The 24,078-nt window shown below is 34.6% G+C and overlaps 1 protein-coding gene across 7 annotated transcripts in view; it reads right to left on the bottom strand.

Moving 5' to 3' along the window:
* LOC590618 (kinesin-like protein KIF28P) overlaps positions 1-24,078 on the bottom strand; it is a 45,899-nt gene that overhangs the window by 6,124 nt on the left and 15,697 nt on the right. For 2 of the 7 annotated variants that reach the window (XM_030975206.1, XM_030975205.1), the window contains exons 6-26: positions 22,632-22,756; positions 22,120-22,198; positions 21,415-21,478; positions 20,456-20,642; positions 18,147-18,299; positions 17,419-17,516; positions 15,650-15,747; positions 14,492-14,721; positions 13,751-13,845; positions 13,083-13,288; positions 12,528-12,670; positions 11,719-11,862; positions 11,141-11,288; positions 10,614-10,701; positions 9,955-10,128; positions 9,660-9,782; positions 8,669-8,938; positions 7,402-7,560; positions 6,729-6,857; positions 4,157-4,216; positions 2,018-2,215 (exon numbers count right to left, since the gene is read on the bottom strand). In XM_030975206.1, the coding sequence (XP_030831066.1) occupies positions 2,018-2,215; positions 4,157-4,216; positions 6,729-6,857; positions 7,402-7,560; positions 8,669-8,938; positions 9,660-9,782; positions 9,955-10,128; positions 10,614-10,701; positions 11,141-11,288; positions 11,719-11,862; positions 12,528-12,670; positions 13,083-13,288; positions 13,751-13,845; positions 14,492-14,721; positions 15,650-15,747; positions 17,419-17,516; positions 18,147-18,299; positions 20,456-20,642; positions 21,415-21,478; positions 22,120-22,198; positions 22,632-22,756 (2,971 nt within the window). Of the gene's footprint in view, positions 1-424; positions 495-2,017; positions 2,216-4,156; positions 4,217-6,728; positions 6,858-7,401; positions 7,561-8,668; positions 8,939-9,659; positions 9,783-9,954; positions 10,129-10,613; positions 10,702-11,140; positions 11,289-11,718; positions 11,863-12,527; positions 12,671-13,082; positions 13,289-13,750; positions 13,846-14,491; positions 14,722-15,649; positions 15,748-17,418; positions 17,517-18,146; positions 18,300-20,455; positions 20,643-21,414; positions 21,479-22,119; positions 22,199-22,631; positions 22,757-24,078 lie in introns of all 7 variants that reach the window. The other 5 variants (XM_030975207.1, XM_030975208.1, XM_030975209.1 and 2 more) reach the window with 5 other exon arrangements.

The raw sequence follows: 24,078 nt of genomic DNA, 5'->3' as shown, positions 1-24,078 counted from the left end.
TCTTCTTTTATGGAAAAGTAGGAGCAGACACTTTGCAAGAAAGGTATCTCATTCTATTCATACAGTATTATGCATTATTAAATAGACTGGGACTTACATAATACAGCATCTTGAGATTTTAAAAAAAAGTATAGCTATAATAGCTATGTATTCATAGGTACATATATTAACTTAGTATTCAGTAATTGTAGAAGTTTATAAAGCGAATGGGTTTTCTGTAAATTCCTTTAAAAGTGGCCATTTTGCATATATTTGATTTGCTTGATCTGATATTCATTTTCAAGACATCCATTTTGTACACCTTCTTTCTCATGCAGACACAACATTGTAGAAGCAAACACAAAGAAAGACAACACAATTTGATAGCACAGAAACAAACAATAAGCAACGAGGGACGAGTATCCTCCTACTATTCTAGTCTCACATTGCTACATTACGGCACAGACACCAGACTGAGGTTTCTTGCCAGTGGCGGCTTCATGGACTCGATTCATCTAGAATAACGAGATTAAACAGATACAGACAATCTAGTTGAAAACATGGTGATTTTTTTTAGTCGGTGAGTTGGCTCGACTTGAACGGTGACATGAATATGAACGGAAAACTCACACAATTACCGGGTCATCTTTTTGACATTTGTGCCAATAAACAAATTAACATGAGAAGTTAAAAATTTTGGTGCTCATGCAGTCCCAGTTGGACGAGTAATTCTCATAAATACAGATGGCACATTGAACCATCAATACATTTATTGAATACGGTAGTGCACTGCACTGGTACTTTGATAAATATTGCATTCTTTTTGCATCAAATTAATTTAAGAGAAAAGTGATATATGTATATAAGAAATTGGAAATGCTTTAATACTTACTTAAATTTGAAAATAATATAACATAAATCAACAAAATGTAATAATTTCACAGTTCACACACAAATTTGACATTAATTACAGTCAGTTCATTTTTCTGCAAATACGTTTTGGAAGAACTTATTGACATTTATTACTTTATAAAGTATTGAAAAATGTCTAGAAATCAACCTGACTTATAATCAAATGACATTTTCTGAACAATTCTAAGTTGTAACACTAATCAATATTGTTGTTAACATACTTCCTTTAGCCCTATACATCATTCAAATAACCCTATGAACTACAAACATGGCCATTCGACAAACACACAGACAGACAGACATATCAACAGAAATAAATTAGAGACAGACAAATGACAGCAAGAATTTTTTTAAAGAGATGATTTAATCATGCATTTATTGCATTAAACATGCATCTTTCAAGCAGGATCACTACCTAAAACAAGAGATGAGAATTGAGAAATATGTTGACAAAGTATCAAAAAGTGTCTTCATAAATGCAGAACAGTACTAATTAGCTAAATAAAGAAAAAAAGAACGTGCAAAATTGAAGGAAAAAAATACATGAAATTCTCAGTTCAATGAAAAAGGAAGCTTCTAAAACCATGCTCAACTAATCCTAAGAAAATGAAATAACAACAAAAAATAATTTTAAAAATGGAACAGGAGATCACTAGGAGATAAAACTAAAAGGCTGCTTGAAGAATGATTTATAAGCATCGATCAGTCATTATTCACGAAGTATGTTAGTTGAATTGTTAAGCAGCAAATCTGACCAAAAGTTGACAGAGATGGAGATTTGCAGACACAGAACCATTTAGGTGATAGTGCTAGAATAAATAACAAGGTGCATGCGTGAAGTTATACAGCAGGGTGGTAAATTGGCAACTTTGCATGATGAATTTATAGAGTGTTAATTTATCCGGTGTAATTGCTGTAGTGGTTAGTGGTATTGCAAAGGAAAATTTGGCCAAGTGCGCTGCTGGATGCAAGTTACATGACAATATTACTGACAAGATATTGCTGGACTGCAGACACTTGGTTGTTTGATTGGGTTAAGGAAAAACATGTCCACAGAAATACCGGAAATTATAAAACAAGGGATTAAACTGAAACACTGGCAGCTGGACCTAGGCATGTCCCTTACATCAGCTTTTTTGTCGCTTCCATCGTTTGGGACTGGCAATTTGGTATTCCCGTTCGAGTCTGCTGGCGATGTAGGAGCCTGGACTTTGGCTGGTGAAATCCTAGAAGGCCCGTTGGTGACCTTCGTAGATTTGTTTGACGCAGGTTGCATTTTATGGTCAGGGTCTAGCTCAAAACTGTAAACGCTAACTGTGTCCTCCTGTTTGCAAAACGATGGAAATTGGAGACATAGATTTCTAGTGCTCGATCACTGCAAAATGGTTTTAATGTTTGTCAAATCCCACTTCTTAAATGTGATGTTAATATTATAAGCACAAACAAATCAGCTTTGAATTAATTGTCTAGGATATTCGGTTCCAGAGATTGGTAAAGAATCCTTCTGAATGGGACAAATCAAATCTACCGTACCCATGACCACAATTATGATTACACATAACCCTAAACCAAGCAATTATTTTTCTGCAAACCAGGAAGATTAAAAGGCAGCCAGTACAAGACCCCGTAGACATGCATCTACCATAGAAAGTATATCCTTATTAATATCGATGTCTCTACTGATGATATAACTCTTTCACTGCAATTTATCATGAATTGTAAAGAAAGTTCATTTGAAAAGATGTCACATCTAAACAAACATGGTTGAAGGATTGTCTGAAAATATGAAGGCTTTCAGAAAATATCTAAGCTTCTTGTTTACATGCCTACTACATAATGCATCTTGGTTTAAATCGGTGAGCTTTAATATATACTCAACAGAAAAAGAGCACTGGATCAAGCTAAAAAAATATAATTATGTCATGCAACTGGAAGTTGGAAACCTGAATTTATAAAAAAGAAAAGGCTTTATCTTCTAACAAAAGTTAAGAAATATATGACAGCTATTAGACACAGTATAGTAATTGCATAATGCAAGAGACTACACACTGATTTTTATTCCATGTCAAAATTGCTAGAATTAATGAATATAAGCCTACATGCTGAATTCCAAACTATGCGCCTTAATTCTAGGATACAGCAAATTTTAAAAATAATGAATATATATCATTCTACTTCACTGTGTGTAATCCTAAAAATAGAGAGAGAGAGAGAGAGAGAGAGAGAGAGAGAGAGAGAGAGAGTGAGAGAGGGGTATAAAGTATGAAATAGAAATAAATATGATTCAGTCTTCTGAAACACTCATGACATATTGGAACTAATATATCATGACAAGAATGCTATACCGGTATATAAATTCAGGAAAAAAGTGATGAAGGATCTCAATGGGTATTGTCAATTGGGAAGGGAGAATAAAATTTAAAAAGTGACCTCTGAACTGTAACCCTGGTGCATGGCACTTGCAATGAATCGTAACTTGTTCAACTCCTTGCTGGCTATCTATTGTTACTCACAGTACAAAGTCCACATGATTTTATTGTCTTTGAATATCATAAAGAAGAACTTTTGCCTAGTTTTTTAAGTTGATCATTCTAGTTCTTGACATTTCTGGCTGAGTGCGATGCCAATGAAAAGTAATGTTGGAAAGTGAAGTTCCTAATTTGAATTTGGTGACACTTCATCTGGATGCTAAAGCTATTCAAGTTAGGAAATATATTGTTTTGGTAGGATTGTGTAGAATACTTCTTGATCTAGGTGCAAGGCATGATGCATGTCTTCTTTTGCCTTTATTTACAGTAAACCCAAACAGATCAGTCTTTGACATTACAGTTTCATGAAACAGGGTTACGGTTTGATAAACATTTTGTGCAAAACCTAAAGGTTCGTTCGCATATGCCATAGTTAACTATGGTGTTTTGTAATTGTTTTAGAGAACAGTACATGGGGATAAAACTAAAATAGCTGCATGAAACAAAGGTCCCATACATACTGACTTATCTGTCTGTGTTATAAGATACATAAATGTGAAGTGAACTTCACTTATTTTGTCAAAGAAGTTACCATGGCATATGTGAACGGAGCTTAGGAATAATCACCATGTCAGTGAATGTTAGTGTTGATCTATTATCATGATCATGGGGTACATAAGATGTCATGATCTACATATACAATGGAGAGCATTCATGATAATATTAGACACTTGGTGGAATCCAGAACTGCACTCGGCCCTTTTTCCTGAAGTTACTGTCTCACATTCTAGGCTTACGTTATTATTAGCACCTCCGTTTGCTGCCTTGTTGCGGACATAATTATGCGCAGACATCATCTAGGTGGGGAGAATATCATTTGTGATTAGAGATTTCTGAATAAAACAGGAAACATCAGATGGAGTCCATTAACCGTCGCTGAATGCAGGAAAGTTGCAGAGAGCATCACGCAGAGGAATGTCTCGAAATAACAACTCTTAATAACCCCGGCCATTAAGGATAATAGAATGTTTACATCTCCAGACAATTCCAATTCAGGAAATTAGGAATTAATAACAGGAAAGGGAAGAATAATAATGTCACATAGACATGAGCTTTAAGAAATTCTATGAATTTTTAAGACAATATGAAAAGATCTGTTTTACAGGAATGTTGGATGGATTCCAAGTTGTGTCTCCTACTAAGTGTTATAAAGTATAATTGTTGTCAAATGTCAAAACAATCACTTCAAACAGACGGTTGATTGAATGAACTTGGAGACAAATTTTTCTCAGGAAATTGTTAATTAACAACAGGAAAGGGAAGAATGATATTAATGTTGTTTTTACATAATAGCCTTAAAAAATGTTTTACTTTTCAGGACAGTGTGAAACAGAATATTTTAAATGAATGTTGGCCAGATTCCAGGTTATGTTTCTTACACTATTCTGCAAAATATCTGTCACATGTCAAAACGATTAAAAACACATTTCCTTTCCTTTGAAACACTGGAAGATTGAAGAATTATTTTGTTCAACTCAGCTCGAATCACATCCAATAGCATTGTCTTTTTGAGGGTGAATTATATATATATTAAAATTCTCTTTTTTTTTAGATGTAGAATCCCATTTTGCAGCAGATTTTTGTCACTTTAAATAATGTTGTCTAGAAATATTAATGAGTATTCTTTTACCATTGTTTATATGCAGGTTAAGGCCTGCTTCTGAATGCTGAGATGTTATCCAGATTGTTCAACAAAATTACGCATGAAAATCTATCGTATTTACCATTTATTTGATTAGAAAGTTTGTACTTTGAGTGAGTTTCATAGCATTTGTATACACATTCCACATAATTTATACCACCTTTTTATATTATTTTAATTTTATTTGGAAGCCGAATAACTCTCCCTTGTTTTTATGCAATAAGAAAGGACTTAGAAATGCAGATCTTAATACATATATAGCCATCAAAATTATTCCTGAACAAATGCAAAATACAGCCAGTTTCTTCCAGAAAAATAAAATTACTGCAAATTTTGAAAAGTCATCACTCATCAGGTTTTTGCATATATATGTCTTCTAAAGAAAAAGCAAGTGCTCCTGTCTATGAATATATTTGGCAAAGAATTTGTTAGAGGAATCAATATATGTTTCATAGAAAAGTAACATGCTACAGAGTTTGATATATAATTCTGATGAATATGGCAAATCTGTAAGGACAAATCTATAAGGACAGAAAAGGTACAGGTATAAAAGAAAGTAAGATAAATGTAATAAAATTCAGAAAGAGAAAGAAAATCACAAAAATGTACTAATAAACACAACCATGCTCCTGTATTTTTTATTTCTATCCTTCTATCTATTTTTTTTTCTTTCTTTCATAACTGCAACAGGTTGATTTCCAGGCAAAAGTTTAAAAGTTATGATCCTGTAAGAAAATGCAATTAACTGCAGCTACAGATTGTTTGTTATTCAATACCTAACTAGCTACATTAAAATTCATTCTGTGAAAGCCTGTCCTATAAATATGAGCATACCTTTAAACTTACAGCGGTAAATGATTACTCAAGAATATTAAGAACGTCACACTTTCAGTTAACTTAAGCATAAAACTACATACTTTGCATGAAATTATACTAATCCAAACTTGCATACTATAAACTTTGAATGGGTAGATTGATACTTTGTAGACAGAGCAAAAATAAAAAGGATTCTCCCCATGAACAGAGATTAATTATATCCACATGCAACCCTTGCAATTATAGCCAAGTTATAAACTTTGTTATTTTAAAAAATATAATAAATATCTACTGTATGTTCTGATTAAGATTAGATACTTCAGCATGCAAAACCACTCACTGCCTGAAAAAAATCACATAATTTCTAGTCACAAAAGAATAAATTGTGTTGTCTATTGTATGTATTAAGGTCCTAGTATTTAATTGTATATTATTGAACTCTGTGTGGTGCACTATATTAGAAATACTGCGTTACATTATATCAAACATCAAACCAGTGCTCGTCAAAATTTGTTTAGTATTGCTGGATCATGTTTCCTGCAACAACCAATCAGAATCAAGATATAAGTTGCAAGTTGTTGAAAGGAGGGTTCTGATTGGCTGATTCAGGAGAGTTGTCATAGATTGTGACTTGTGATTGGTTGTAAATCTTAGAGAAACAAGGCCCGTGTTTGCAATGATGATTGATCAGCGATGTTAGTTAATGGTCTGCTTTTTGTTTCAAATCACATAAAATCATTAGATTCCACCATCTGAAAGTCCATTCCTAAAATGAATTAAGTTAAGAATTATCAAATTTATGCTACACTGCAAAAAAGAAGATATTTCTTGCAATTACAAAAGGATCTTACCTTATTCAGCATCTGGACTCTGGTTTTGAGTTTCTGGCCGGTGGAGTTTGCTACCGCCGAGATAGACCTGAAAAAGGGAGCAAATTGTTGCTCTTCAGGGGGCTTCCCCTCCCACTCCTTGCAAATGTCCTTAAAAAAAAAAACATACATACATACACTTGTAATTCAAATATTCTGGGTGATGTATGCTTTATCAATAATCATGTATATACATGTTGGTTTGAGTAAGAGGAATATGAGAGTTCATAAACTGAATCTATATTGTGGGGTTGGCATCCAGTTGACAAATACACAAGAGCAGAAAACAAGCAAAGTTCTAGAAATCTTCAAAAAAATTGCTGGGAAACTAAAAAAATAACACTGACAAGTCAATACCAACACATTAAAAACTTTGAAAAACATCTAATTAAAAAACCTTGATTATGCAAAAAAATATAAAAAAGTGCCATTAAACAAAAAGTAATTTGTTTAAAAACCTCACTCCACAGCGACATAATTTCTTGTCTGTTTTTCTTTACTTCTATTTTACTCTCTTTCTTCTCTAATCTCGTTTGTGTTTATACTTGAGCATGAGGAGGACCAGATCTTTCCTCTCTCACAGACATACTTTTTTTTTAATGCGGCACCTCCCCCCTCCCCCCTCCCCGTTACCCTGATAAGGTCATGTATTCACCTGTAATCTCCTCTCTTTCTTCTCCAGTCTCTCATGTTTCTTCTTGAGGAGTACCAATTCACTCTTGATCTGAGCTAACTCATCTTTCTCTGTCACAGACATGGTACGTTGAAGGCCTCCGCTTCCTCCGTCATTCAATTGCTTCATCTGGCGTAGCTCCTGTGAATGGAGAGAAGGAAGGAATCACAACCGTTTCATAAAACTTGCTATAGACACACATCAATATATCTGCTCTTAGCCATTCAAATGCAACGTTTTCAGTAGCTTATAACAAGTATTGTATCTTGCTATTGATAACAAGTTTTATGAAACAAGTCCCAGGTTCAGACCAAGGTTATCTTGTCCATGTTCAAGTCAAAGACATTACAAGACCAGAAGGAACAGCAGTTTGAATTGAATGGGTTGTCTTATCGAACATGCAAGATTCATTTTCATTCTATTGTAGTATTCATGATGTACGTGAAACTTGGTTATATGAAGACTGCCCAAGGAAGGCAAGAAAATTGGTCTTAATAGGGAGCTTATCTTTGAGTATGAGTTCTTTTCGAACACATTTCAATGAGAAACACTATCCAAGGGAAACTGGTGATTATAGCAGGTGGTCTTTCTATACAGGTGGTTGCTAAATTAGGTTTGACTGTACTGTACAATTTAAACTTGCATGAGGAGAAAAGCCAAACATTCCTGCAAGCACTGCATCCATTTTTGTTGCATGACAATATTACATTTGATGCCAGGAATTTAAAAAAGGAAAATTGGCTTTAAAAATCCTTAAATTGGCAACCCATTGCGAGGTTTAAAATCATTGTTTTTTATAATTTAAATTGGTCATTTATTCAAGTTTTTGACAAAGATCTAACCCATGTATATTGTTTTCAGAGACATTAAATTTTTTCAGAGCAATGTCGCAATAGAAGAACAATATTGTTACCAATTTGAGGAACAATATGTGATCACTATAACCCTTTAAAAAGTCCTATCCCGGGGGTGTTTCACAAAGACTAAGATCGACTAGTTCCACAATTTTCTCTCACCATTTACTGGCATTGGTCTATAGGGACGTACAAATCATGGTCACAAATCTACAGAAGTTACATTTTTTGATAATTCATTATTGAAATAAAAAATATTATCTAAAGACCATAATTGAGAGACCTATGATGAGAGCAACTAGTGACATAAATGGCCTGCCATAGTTAAGTCCAACTTAAAGTTGATCTTAGTCTTTGTGAAACACCCCCCTGAAAGGGTAAGATAGAAATCTGACCTTTGTGGTGAGTTTGGTGAGGTTAGGGTCGGGATCGGAGTCGACCTGTTGTCCATAGATCTGGAAGGAGATGCTCTGCGAGTCAAAGAAATCCAAGTGGGTCTGATCGACGGCAGGAATGGAGACCACTCTACTGTGCTTCCACTCCGGAGACAACGTATCCTTGACGACGGGCGTGGCAGTGTGGTCGGGCTCCTGCATGAACCGGTACTTGACATGGGTGCCTCTGGAGAAGCGAGACTTGTTGATCTCACCCGATCGGATCACGACCTGATAGGAATGATAGTGAAACAAAACATAAAATTCAGTCTGGAATAAAAAGTATATCTTTCAGAATGCTTCAATATATGGAAATGTTGACTAGAACAATATCTGATAACAAGATAAGTGTACAGATTCATGATTCCTCAGTGAACTTTGGAGTATTATCTCTTGGCTTACTAAATTGCTTCATGACCTTATTACTCAGAAATATGTAGACTGAAAAACCAGCGAGTTCTTACAAAATCACTTTTACAAGTAATGATTACTAACCAGACATCTAAAATGTTCACTATGTTTATTTTCAATTCAGTAAATAAATTTATGGTACTCCAATGTCTATGCTAACAGGGTAGATGACTGAAGTACCTATTTTCAAAGTTGTTATTACCATGTGACAACATTTCCCAATGCCGGCTATCCATTAATTTCACATCTCCTAATCATCATAACAGAATTCCAAATTTTATCTTGAGACTTTTTCAAAAACTTTTATGAACAATTTTAAATATTTTGACCAATAAGACTGGTTTGTATTTTCCTTACAAAATTAGAAATTATGAAAACAACATAGTGTGACGAGATGTAAACAATGTAAATATTATGTATGTGAAACTCTTGAAACACGGAGATTAGTTGAGACTCGACATAGTGTCTACTTAGCAAAAGTTTGGTGTTTCAGGATCATGAGGTTTGTAGCTCTAGAAATAGAAGTTGTACTAGCTCTTACCTTGATGTGGTATGGTTTTCCAAGTAGTTCTGAAGGATCGTCAACAAACTCATCATCAGGGAGAGCTTTCCCAGCCTGGTTACAGGGGGCTATACTCACAACCAGGTATCCTTGTTCGTTACCCTGAGAAATGATAAAGAAGATAGTAATGATGATGACGATGCTTAAACTTATTGATAATTATATTTGATATATCAGGAGCTCTTGCAGCAGAGTAGAATATATTCATATATATGGTGTCTGCACTTTATAACTGCATGCACATTATCTATTTGTTTACCTATTTATGACCTACCTTGAAATCAGTAATGACGACCTTATCGTCAAAGTCTAAGGCATAGGAGAGACTCTGCAGGAAGACATTAGAAGTGCCGATGAGAACATCTTCAGGAGGTTCCCAGAAAGGATCTTCTTCTTTGGGTAGCGTGAGGACATCGTCGTCTCCATCAAGATATCTCTGATACATGTCCTGGAAGGAGAGATAGAGAGAAAAAAGAGTATTGCACAAGATTTCACATTTTCATTGTCACATATGGATGGATGAAACAACTGCTCAACATGGAAGTCAAATAAACACACTCTTTGGGCAATTTGGGAATTTCACATCATTATCAATAATAAACACTTTTATTGTACACATATAGGCTCCTCCTCGTTTGGTTCCTAACAGGACTTTTAGGAGTATATACAAAAGAAGAAGACTAATAAATATTGTTTCTTGTTGTACATTAATTCAGTTTTCTTAATCACTGATATTGTAGGAATATTGACTACTATATATTCTGTTGTTGTTTTTAATACAATTATATCTCTTACACACATTGCCACTTGTTCACAAACCACCCCATGCATAAAACTTAAACTTTGCTCGCCCAGTGGTTTGTGAAAATGGAGAATATTTATAAGAAAATCTATTGAATAAAATATTTAAATTCTCTCTTGACATCCACTTACCTGGATAACATATCTTCTGTTGATGAATTTGCCTCTCTCCCAGAGCCATTCATTGCCATTGAGAAGACTTGTCATCTTCACCATAACCCTGGTAACAACACAAATAAAGGATAATAATATAAGCAAGTTGAAACATTGGCAGGAGATGGAATATTTTCCTTTAGCATCACACACAAAAGAGAGTTTATGGGTCTAATCAACTAATCATATATGCAAGTTGTCCATGATAGTATAACACAGTGTGCTACATTTCGGTTGTATTTGACAGTCTTATCATTTTCATTCTGACTTGACCCTTTCTCTATGTCGTACATTATCATCATATTGTAGGATACGTACTCATAATTCTGATCATAAGATTCAACAATCATTAGTGCAATATAATGTAAGTTACATGAAATTGATGCCATTGTAACCACAATTAGAAAGCACTCTGCCCATATACTAGTATCCTTACAAGTCTAATATCCCGCAAACCAGATTTGAACAAGGCAGAGTAGAAATGGCTTCCTAGCTGCCATGCTTACTTTGTTTCTTTGTTAGGACCGTCTTGTGCAGCCCCGCTGATGAGCACAATCTCAAAGTTCTTGTGCTTATTGAGTTCTTCATTAACAGCATTCACTTCATTCACCATGGGAAGCAGTTCCAGGATCTGGTCCTGGGCCCTTTGTTGGTCTAAACAAATAGATGCACAATAATGTAAGAGATAGCATATACCGGTAACTTGTTTATCATTACAAATGCAATATTTTACACTCAAATAAAACATTTTCAATATAAGTGAACAAATTTGCACATTACTTTTAACGAAGAACATGATAATAAGTGATATATAAAACAATGCATGCCAACATAACTCTGTTCCTCTTTAACAAAAATGGAAAATCAACTTAATTAACAGTAAATATATAGTCAGGCTACATGAATGTCAAATACTTTCCCACATCTACAAATGTCTCTTTTTTAATCTCTATATTTCCATTTATATTTTATTGAACTGCTTAAATAATTCAAACTCAATTTCCTGCATGTCCTCTCCAATTATTGCTGTAGTATACTTTTAAAACTTAATCATGATCATGAGGAGAAGGAGAGTACTTTGTACCTTTATTGAGTCCACTGGTGTTTGTGTTGAACCCTTTAGCCTGAGCCAGCTCCTTCTGAGCGAAATCCCAATCAACAGTAGCTGGGGATCCCTCTCCAGGCTGAGGCTTCGAGGGGTTCTTGAAGATGTACAGATGATTAGAACCTACAGAGGGGAGGGAAAAGGGGAGACAATGAGACACACAGTGAGAAAAGCTAACAATTTTCTTCTATATTCAGTCTAGAAACATGACTTTTCCCACATTCTTTGAGATGTTTGTTACACAATACAGTCACTTTTTTTAGAACATTAAAGATAAAGTATCCTCCACCCTTTATAAGTACCACCTTCAACATGGAAGCCATATGCTCCCATCATATAATGACAAATAACCTATAGATCCTCAAAAACACTGAATCTATATTTTGTACATTATTATTATTTTATGAGAGTAGTATACATTAGACCGACTACACAACAAATTTAATTACACTTTCATTTATGGTAATAATACCTTTTGTAACAAAGCAGACCTTTAACTGAGTAACATTTAAAGCCCCATGCACTGTCTACTTATAGCTACTTGCTCCCTCTATATAGAAAACTTCTCCAATCGGTGCCTGTTGGTCCCCCATGATCCTCTATTTCTTATGTTATTTGAGAGCTGAGTTGATGAGATAGCCACCTGTCAGTGACCTCGCTGTGTGGTCTAATCCTTCCTAGCCACACTAGTGTTGATAAGCTTTAAATGATCTGAAGCTATCTGTCTGCTAAATCTTATTTTCTAATCCAAACAAACTTCAAACTCTGGCTAGCCGGGGATTCCTTACCGAACATGACTCTGTCAAGATGGGACAGGATCCTCTCCCCTACCAGAGGCATACCATTGATTTTGACCTTTGCCCCCGCTGTCGCTGGCTTGATGGAGATATCACCATTCTCATTCTTCACCAGCGCATGCTGTTTCTGAATACTGTGTTCAATACAAGAAATGACAAAGAAAAATGATCAATAAATTTACATGAGTTATTACACTCTAATTTTTTAGAAATGTTTTGCTTTACACTGACTGCTACATAAAATTAAATATATTTTCTTTTATAGAAGAAGAACTGGTTTCACCATACTCATTTTCCCCAATAGACTGTAGTGTTATAAAAAAACGTTAGGAAAACGAAAAATGAAATTTTGATTTCCAATCCTAAATATCTTGATGATCAGACAGGCGATTGGCTTGTAAAAGTCGTGGGGTCTTGACTGACCTAAAGTTTTATAATTATGATTGCAGCATGAGCTAAATCCAGGACTTTTTTACCTGATCCCTTTAAGGGATACTGATACAAAAATAACATGGTGATAATTTTCTAGAGGTCTAGCTTCCTCACCTGAGACCACTGAGTGGGATGGTTGGTGCAGGGCTAGCATCTTTCCTACCAATCGTCGTCTCGCTGGCACCCAAGAAATGCAAGATGACACCACTCAGAACATTATCCTCATTGAGGTTGGCAAAGTGGGATTCTTTGTTCTTGCGTTGTTCCTGCATGGCACGCTCCCCGTCATCAGCTGCATGTTCCGTTCTTGTTTGTTGTAACTGTTGGAATAAAGCAAACCCAATGTATATGATAATAATAAATGTAGTTTATCCTACAATGTTTGAACTTGTTCGACTAAAATTGCTCTGGACCATGTCTTCTGAAGAAATGAGACTCTGGGTCCTGTTCATATTATATTTTGGAAGCATACAAGCAAGACCAGTTTTGTCATATTCCCTTATCCTGAATTAATTATCTCAAGCTACATGAAAATTTGACTGGTTTTGCTTAATAACCAAAGAAAGAGACACAAAGCTAATAAATGCTTTATGATATATTTTGTTATCCTCATAAAGACATTTTTGTGCTAGATGTAATCCCCAATAACATTTCTTCGCATATCACACACTAATCTCATGGTAATACTAAACCAAGTGTATTCAATCTGAGTCAACTAGATCATAACCAACATCATCACATCCGATGTGATGTTACCATAGCAACTGCATCATTTCTCTTACCCTTGAATCCCAATCCATATCTGACATTGCTTCCTGGTTAGCCATGAGCTGTGCTCTGATCTCCTCCTCCATCTGCTTCTTCATTGCTTCAATTTCTGAAAACATGTCAAGAATAGAAAACAAGATTCAAACATTTGATCCAGGGATATGTCCAGTTCTTGGATCTAGATATTGGATTTATATATGGTGACAGCCTACATGCCTAAATCTCAATATAATGAAAAAAAATATATACACCTGCATATTTCTACAAACAACTTTATAAATGAATCATTTTCTAAACGCATTCAAACACTTTAACTTAACTTGAGATAATTTGTATATACTCTAATCTATTTTTTTTCCATCCAAATATATTTAAGTCATATTTACAACTATTTACAATTTATGCATCTTTAATTCAATTTCTAAAATGTCAATAACACATTGGCCATTTTTCAACTTAAATTAACTATCTTTGTTTTAATCTTGTTGAACATCATTAAAACCAAGTTTTGGGATGAATTGAAATAGTCACATATGTGCCAAGATCTTTACCTCTTCCTTCAAATAAAAAGATTTACCATTAATTTTGAGGAAGAGGTAAATATGAATAGCATGGCAAAATGAAGCAAACTGGATATTAATTTAGGGGTTGGGAGATAAACTAAGGATTTCTTTATTGAAGAGGAAATGCATATCCATCTCTCTTCTTTTAAAAACGATCTGAAAGTCTAAAACCTAACAATAACTAAAGTTTACCTTCTGGGCTCATTCCAGCTGATCCCTCCATCGCCATCACTCCTCCTCCAAGAGACTTCTTCAGTTTCTCATTCTCCTCCCTCAGCTCTCGGATGAGCTTCTCCACCGGGTTCTCATTCACCACGGCCTTGTTCTTGATCTTCTTGGCACGGTCGGCGTACCTCAGGGTTCCTATGGTCTCGTCAAAGTTGATATCAGCAGGCGACAGGGCAGCAATCATAATGGTTTTACTGGATGGAGAGTAAAATAGGATTGGAGAGTAAAATGGGATTGATGAGTTCATTTTACAACGTCAATACCATCACTGTAATTTCAAGAGGGTACTTCTTACAACCAAATTTGAAAAACAGATTCTTTCCTCCTTTAAACCAAAAGGAATGCCCAAATTGAGGTAAAGTAATATAAAAGGATCGATAACATGGGTTTCCAATTCTTAGGTGTTCCCATACAGCATTAACATCAACATCTGTAAAGAAACCTTTTTTCCCCCCTAAAGGTCGACTAGGAGAAGTACAATAAAAATTTTAAAAAATAAAGATTACAAGCCTGGAGTGTTTATCTGCATTTCTTCTAGCAAAAGACAGAGTCCTGTCAAAGTCTTTATTTCTTATCTATTTCTCACCCCCCCCCCTCCCCCCCCCAAAAAAAAATCTTTGAGTAACAGATATATAACAGCAGACCAAGATCTGTGGTCTATAATTTTAACACATTACTGATCTTGGATGAGCATTATATCTCAACCTACTCCAGACTCTCTCCTCTCCTTAAAACACAAACAATGAAGTAGAGTGATACTCATGACAAAGAGAAGAAACCATTGATTCTTACACGGTACCCCAAGTATAATATTAAGACCTATCCATTGAGTAATTGAGGTTTAGTAGTAATCATTATCAATTTCAGTGATTTTTATTCTTCTTTGTTAACGTAATATCAAGACCTTCCAGGAACCCTTCGTCTTCTTAACTTAAAGACATATAAACCAAGGTCAGGGGGGTGTTTCACAAAACTTATCATCAGTGAAAAATGACAGTTTTTGTTATAAGCTACTGAAATCCTTGCTTCTGATTGGTTATCAGCAGATTTGTCATTGACTTTTATCATTCGTCATTGAAAAAAGCCTTTGTGAAACACCCCTCAGAAGTCTTCATTTCTTACCTGTTACCACCCAGAGCATTCTGAAGTAGCTTGGTAAGGACGGAGTCACGATACGGAACCATTATCTTCTTCTTACCCATTGAGAGATCAGCCAAAGCCTGTAATGGGTGAACAATAGCAGCCGTGAAAATTAATACTCCTCTTCAAAATTGACTCTTTCAATTTCTCAAATAAATAATGCCCATTTCTCATATATTGATTGGAGAATTTACAGAATAGGGTTCACATTTACTGACCCATCATATGTTCCACTCTGCAGTCTCACTGAGAGCTGCTTATGCAATATATTGGAGATAATATCATCTCCCAATGTTTTCTTTTGAATTTATGTATTTATCATTCAAGAAGATGTGAAATAATTATGTGTTATCATTAAGTTTTGGCACCACCTAATGATATCTGCGTGTTAGCTTAATATGTAAGAATCATTAGTATACAACTTACGGTACTCTTATATCCTAAACAAATGATTGGTTAAACACGGTCATGTGCGATTCATTTACTGAGATTATCAAATTTGTTTAAATGAAAAAGCTTGCAATAGTTTAACGATGCACAGCAATGTGTTCAGATTATGTGTGCGTAGCGCTGCCTATAGAGTGGTGAAGTGTGACGTCATCAAAAATCTATTTTTAGAATTTCTCAATTTTTCCTTCATATTCTGATGGTCATATTATGACCATCTGTATGAATATATGTCCTATGGGAACTCAGTGTTATATGCTCTGGCTCCTAACCATTAGGAGCCAGAGCATATAACACTGAGTGTTCCTATGGGGAGTATATTTATTCAGATGGTCATATCTCAGCCAATACTTAACATATTCAGTTGGTTTTCGATATTTGGACATTATTTTTTATGTTCTTTCAGAATATGAAGGAAAAATTGAGAAATTCTAAAAATTGATTTTTATGACGTCACAGCTTCGGTACTCTATTGACTTCAAATGATACATGCATACAGCCTCAACTCGAGGGCGGATAGGTCATATTATAATGAACTAATTGGCATGCATTTGTATAGTCTTGTACGGCTGTGTCCAACTGTCGCTTGAGACAGCTCTATCTCAGTTTCTGATTTGTCTCTTAACTGGTGGCAGCGGTGGGATATATATGAACCAACCCCAACAAAATGACTTATAATTGTGATATAGGGCAATACTATGCAACGTGTTCTGTACAACGTGACTCTCATTAGTTTATTTCATCCCAAAATGAACATCTCTTGATATGTACTATTGACAACTGATACTGATAACTGCAAGAAACATTTGTCAAAAGTCATATTAAAAAAAGTGTTGTTGTCGCTTTTTAATTTCAATTTTTTTTTTAAAGGAATAAATGAATAAATTCATGTCTTACAGAACAAACTGCATAGAGTTACCTTAACTCCAAGTCACCCCACAAAGGAAAGTACTTTAATTTTACAGCCCAACATGTGGTCCTTTTATAAAGACATTTTTATTGATGAAATTTCACATCTTACTGAATCAGCAGGGTCTCCTGTATAAAAGTTTCAATAAAATGCAGCATAAAATTAAACACATGTCCCAAGTGAGTAATTCTTTTATGTTGAAAGTAAAGTTACTTTTTGGGGTTGCCTTTATATCAACTTTTGATGCGAAAGGCCCATTTCAATTATTTCAATTTTCATTCACTGTAAGCAATTTGGGCCTTATGGGAAAAGAGCGGTATAAGTAATAATAATAATAATAATAATAATAATAATTCAGTCGCATAAAAATAGATAAAATGATGACTAGACTTACCGAGATAACATTGCCAAGAGCTGATAGAGATTTGTTGATATTTGCACCTTCTTTTAACCTGTCTCCTGTAGCGCCCGTGGAGTCTGCCCTTTCACTACCTGTAGTTCAAATGGAAAAAAATGATGTGAATTCATAACATAATAATAATAGTTTGTTCTTATATAGCACTTTTCAGGACCACAGGCCCTCTCAAAGCTCTTTACAGATATATATTATTACCCTGGTCATCTTTAAATATTCTCTACATTACACAAAGAAGATAGACAGATTATAACAAAAAATTAAGTTATAGATGATGAAAGAAATTAAATAATGATAAATGGAAAAAATGAAGCAACAAAACATACTTATATTTTTTTCTACAATAGTTATTTCATTTTGGAAGTCTAAAAATATATTTCCTATCTTATTCATTTTTATTTTATTTCATATAATGCTTTTTAAATGATGACAACTAGGGCAGAGGATTGAGGTAAGACTTAAAATATAATTTAAACCTGTAAACCTGAACCCTTAAGAAGACAAGACTATGTCATGTTGTGTACCATGTTTTTAACTAATCAAGGTAATGGAAATTTTATTTTTGTCTATCCTGTGATTCTTTAAAAAAGAATTGTAATGAACCCATGTCATTTTACTCTCAAATAAACAGTTGTGAGACAGAACATTAGTTATCAACTTCCTGCAATTATGATGGAAGACACATGAAATGTTAGCGTCTAACTTACCAGCCAAATCCACCAGGTTGATAACACTGGTTTTCTTGGTCTCCTGCCCGACATCATTCTTACTGATCTGATTGAATGTGATGGTGATAACAGTATGAGCTCTACTGCTTGTAGCATTCATCTGTGTGGCTGCTACGGTCCTGTTTGCTGTACCTGTGAGCAAGAGAAAGAAATACAGACATAATATTAAAGCCCCACACAGTGCACTTCTGATAGCTACTTGCGCCCTCTATATAGCAAACAATGCCTAATCGGTGACCATTGGTCCCCCATGATCCACTTTTTCTTATGTTAATTGAGAGCTGATTTGATGAGATAACCACCTGTCATGTGACTTTGCAGGGTGGTCTAATCCTCCTTTACACTAGTACAGATGGGCTTAAAGAAACAGTTACATAAAATGATGTTTTCATTACAAATACATCATGAAGTGATACATGCATAGGCCTATATACTATACCATACCATATATATATATCTGTTTAGTATGCTGTTCATTACTCTAATAAAAAAAATATTTATGGGGATGGTGGGGGGGGGGGATTGTTATAAAAATAATAAACGTATCATTAGTATGCAGTACTTCAATGAACTAATTGTACTTTAATTAAACATCAAGGTAAAAAGTTCATACGTCAGACTTTTGGTTTTAGTTTTTTTTTTAAATTCTAAATAGGACTCTATTTGCGCAGTGCTTCAATGCTTGGCATCATATTTGGTAATAGTACCATCAGTGTATTACCATTAAATTCTAAGATTTTAATTTATTAACATTCAAAAATTTATCACCCGTGCATCCATAATCAAAATTCAATAAATATTTTCAAATGGCAATTTCTGTCATCTCTTTTTTTCTATCTGTTTGTCATCCTCCCTTTTGATATAACACAAAGCCCTTGACTACAAGATTGCAGATTGCTTTCCACACAACTACATAAAAACTCATTTAATGATTCTAATATCTCCATGGCAACTATCAAACAACACCAAAGTCTAATTGGCATGAATTATTGAAGTTGAGCATTCCACTGTAGTCATACCGACAGCGTGAAGTCATTAACAGACCGCACACGCAACATTCAAGCAGGGTATATTAAGTGGTGTAAATAGAGACGCAACATTTGACAGGCTAGTGAAAATGGCTAGGAGAAGAGAGAGGTGAATGATTAATTATATTTGTCTGTTGCTAATCAAATGCATGATTACTCAGTGAACCCTTCCAACCAAAAGTATTTGTCTCTTGAGAGCGAGAAGGACATTAAACTGACTCTGTGCAAAAAATATGAGTTAATAACTTTCTGGCTCTCAGCAGAACCACTCCAACCAACAGTGTATGTCTGTAGAGAGAGCCGAAAGGGCATTAACTCTGTGCAAAACAAAATAAGATGTAATGCCCTTCTGGCTCTCAGCAGACAATACGAGTTCTACTTCAAATTAGAGTGCTCATGCAACCATGATATCCATTAGCTTTTATCGACAGAGCTAGATGCTCTGAATTTAATATACTAAAAATATTACTAACAGGGTATGATTTTATGTTATTACAGCACTAGTCTGAATGGCATTCATCCAAAAGTTTTAATATTGCCTTAAAGGGCATGCAGGGATATGCAGTGTGAAATCTCAAAACTTAGGACTTGTGCCACATACAGAGATTACATCACAAAGAGTTCCACTGTTTCCATTCAATTATTCCCACCAATCTTCAATAAAAACCAGCTAGACATTGGCACGATGAGCAATCTGCTCATAATGAATCGATCAGCAGAAAATGGATTGTAAAAGGGAATTTCCCCTATGCTATCCCCTGAAATTACTACATGGTATCCTTGAGGAGCTATTGTATGATGGACTAGAATATATCCCAGGCTCATGGCTAAACAAGGAACATATCATCACTTCATGGCCAGAAGGGCTTAAAGTAAAGGTTGAGTTCTAGGAAAGGTAAAAATTAAACATTTTGTGAGCTTTTTCATTCTTGTTATGGAAGTGTGGAGGAATATCATCGAGAAAAGTGTCTTTGATAGTCCTTCAAATGCCCTTATATTAATAATTTTGCCCAAAACAAGCAAAAGTATTAGGACCCAACCCAACAAGACAATGCAGTAAATTTCTTATCATTTTGATGATTACAAAATCCCACAGTATATACTTGTGTAAAAAACATTTTTTCAATAAGTACCAGACAGTTTCTGTCACGATGCAATTGCATGACCAGAACTAAACTATATCTTAGCACAATTAAATCAAGAGTATGTACATTAACGCCTTTCTGGCACTCTCTACAGAAGAAATCATCTTTCAATTACCTTCGTCGACCTTCCTCTCGATCTCTTTATAGCTCCCTACGGCAGCCTTCTTGAGATTTTGGACATAGAAGATGCCTTCCTTGGGGTTCTGCCGAACAGGTAGACCACCCTTGGGGTTGATCTTCTGGAGCAGATCACGCACCTGCTCGTTGTAGATCTCCAACATGGAAAATGTGACTTCATATTTCTGGGGAGGGGGTAGATTAGATACAGGTTTAATATTGTCATATTGTTTTAAAGCTCAAGTAACGCTCAAATAACGCCTTAATCCAATGACCGGGATAACATATATCTGTAAAGCGCTTAGAGACATTGTATTAAGCGCTATATAAGCGGAATATTATTATTACTATTATGTAATTCTGAAGTGACAGTGTACATATATACAATTTACTGCTTTCTTTTATCCATAGCTTCCCAAACTGACAGCAATATTACACATGCCTACTTCAAAGATGAAATATACATCTAAATCCAAGACATCATTCTCATATGAGGCAGTACATTGCCAAAATGGAAAATAAATATAGCAGGTAATATAATGTAATGCTGATCTAATAAAACAACTGCATGATGTGAGCCTAAAGTCAAGGAAGATTACCAAATTTTCATTTAATCAAATTATTTCTCTTAAAATTCCATAGGGGTCCACTTTTCAGAATGTTACAAGAGGTTTAAAAAAATAGCAACTGGATATTGCTACACCATTTTCAAAGGGAGACATCACACAAGAGTACAAATGCCAACAAGTTAGCAGATTTGTTTTCTCCAAGTGAATACACATACACACAAAAAAGAGTTATTCAATTTTGGGGGATTTGCAGGCACTAGGCAGCCTGTACTTAATAAAAATTTGCTGACAGAAAATATATAAAGGGGGAAAGGGTGTAACACGCCCCAAGCACACCTCCCTCTACGGACAGCTCTGAATAGTAAATGGTTTAGAGAACCATACTCACTGTATCTGTAGTAGAAGCTTCTATGGTTTTGAAGAGGGCATCGCATGTGATAGGTACAATACCTCTGCAATAATAAAACATACCGGTAACAGAAAATTAAGCATTGTCTGAGATCAAAATCCAAGCAATACAATAATATAATGGAGCTACATCCAGTTATTCCAAAGTTCCATTAAGTTTCTTTAATCTTTGTATTTATTATGAACATATTCTGATTTCACATTTATATGCATCACCTACAAATCAATATTATGTAGGGTGATAATTATATCACTAATAGAATTAAATATAGAAAAGATTTGTTATGTTCTCAAAATAAAAAAAGACTGCAAATTTAAACTGACTTCATACTATAGTTATGTCAAAACTATAGCATACTAGCTGTTTTTTTTTATATAACAAAATGAATTAGAACTAAGTATCTTTTAATAATTATATATCAGAAGCAAGCCACTTTGCAGCAAGCATGAAGCTATGGGGTGTCAAGGACTCTGACCTGTGTACATGTGGTCAAACTCAGACTCTGACCCGTGTACATGTGGTCAAACTCAGACTATTGTCCTCAGTAATATTAACACACAACTGGTGTCATAATTGTCAGCTTAAAATAGCTATAAAAGGAGATAATTTGTGGGATTTTACAATTATGATATACAAAACTTAAACCACAAGAAAGCAGTGTGATAATGGACGTTACAAACTCACTTGTTTTTTCCATATCCAACCATACTATATGACTTGCCAGACCCAGTTTGCCCATAGGCAAATAGTGAACAGTTGAAACCTGAAATGAAAAGGTGACAAGCAAATTATAAGAAGATTATCTTTTGATACAAAACTTCTACTTAAAAACATGTATCACAACAAATCTTACATGTCTATGATGAGCATTAATGAATTCACTGTAATTCATTCATTTGAAAGTCTGGTCACAATTAACATTTAAGAAGCAGTGACTAATAATTGGGAGAAGAAAAAATGTACAAGTAACAATTTTATTTTCACAATAACAAACCAAACAATTATGAATATATAGAAAACAGCAAAAGGGAATCATAGCACTTACTGAGAGAAAATGTTTTTGTGTATAAATCAAAAACTTTGAACTAAATATCTGAAAACACTATTGTCTCATATATGTCTCACACTCTACACTTTTTGTTAAAAATAATATCCAAATATCACAGTCGATTTTATTAATGAAATTAATCCCTTACCTTTGAAAGCATTGTCTAAGACACCCTGCCCCAGGTTATCAAAGACGTTCTGTTGTGATGCGTAGTTACTGCCTGGTACACCGTGCAGAACGCCTTCTTCATCTTCTGTAAAGCCATCATGGGACCTTGGTAGTAAAAACAATTACATTTTAAATATCTCATAACATTGTATCACAAATTTAATTTTGTAATGCTATATAATAATAATAATGATAATAATACTCAATTTTTATATATATATTACAATTAAGTCTCTAAGCGCTATGGAAATAGAAACAAAAATCAAGAAGTGAGTACAGAAGAATTTAAATGATAAGAACATAATAGCATGATGAATATCCAAACTGGAAACTATACATGTATTATACATTGTATTGTATAAAGAATGGTACAAAATTACGTTCCTAGAAAGTAAAAACAACACTTTATAGTATAAGTAGCTCACTTGTTATATTAACAAGTTTACTCTCACAATCATGAAATAATTTCTAACAATCCAACACAACTGGTTTTATTATCTGTTTGAATAGGGATGTGAAACAATGTATTGATTTTCCCCAAAATGCATATTGAAGTATGGAACTTCAAGTTAGTTGCTGAATAAAGTTGTTCAGCTGTAAAGCTTGAACGAAGTTCAACACAGTATCGCTGGGTGTATATGTACGCATATTTACTGTATACGGTATTGCAGTAATTGGAGTTTGTTCCCCAAAACACGTAAATCAATTACAATGGCATTCTTTATCTATAACTTCCCATTGGAAGATCAAAATTAAATGGGTAAACAAGATCTAAGTTTCAAAGAGATTTATTGTCAACTAAATCTATCAGTTTCCATTATTTCTGACAGAAAAAGACTTTTTTTCAGAAATATTTTTGAATGAAGTACATTTCTAATAAAAAGTTATAAATCCAATTCATGCAAGTTCATCTCTTTACTAATGTGATTATTTTCAGTGAAAATTGCAGTACACTATATGCATTTTACGAGGAAAAGATAATTTATTCCAGTAATTATAGTCATAAAGTTCCCTGATTAATACAAATTGGTTTGTTCAAACACCCAGCCGGCTGTAAGTAGCCACACTTCGCTAATATGGATGAAGGCTAGGGAGACTTTGACAAGTGCTACCATGGTAATGCCATAAACATGACACATAAACCGACAGAGCAAGCGATTAGCTTGCTAATTATGTGCTGCGGAGCAAATACATACAGATTTCTCACACAAGTCCATGAGCAAAAAATGAAACTATCATGACTCTGATCAGGAAGAAATAATTATGAATCAATGCCCTTATGGCTCCCAACAGACAATTAATGTTTTTTTCATTTCAATGATCACTTTATTTATGGTACAACCAGCCCTGCGCAAAGTGAACCTGGTACCATGTGATTAGGATACTAGAAGGCCCGTCCTCATCAGCTTGAGCTTGCCAAATGACCC

This window comes from Strongylocentrotus purpuratus, unplaced genomic scaffold (genome assembly GCF_000002235.5).
Source record: "Strongylocentrotus purpuratus isolate Spur 01 unplaced genomic scaffold, Spur_5.0 spur5_scaffold_8, whole genome shotgun sequence".
Classification (NCBI taxonomy): Eukaryota; Metazoa; Echinodermata; class Echinoidea; order Camarodonta; family Strongylocentrotidae; genus Strongylocentrotus; species Strongylocentrotus purpuratus.
This window is presented reverse-complemented; position numbering and strand designations above follow the sequence as displayed.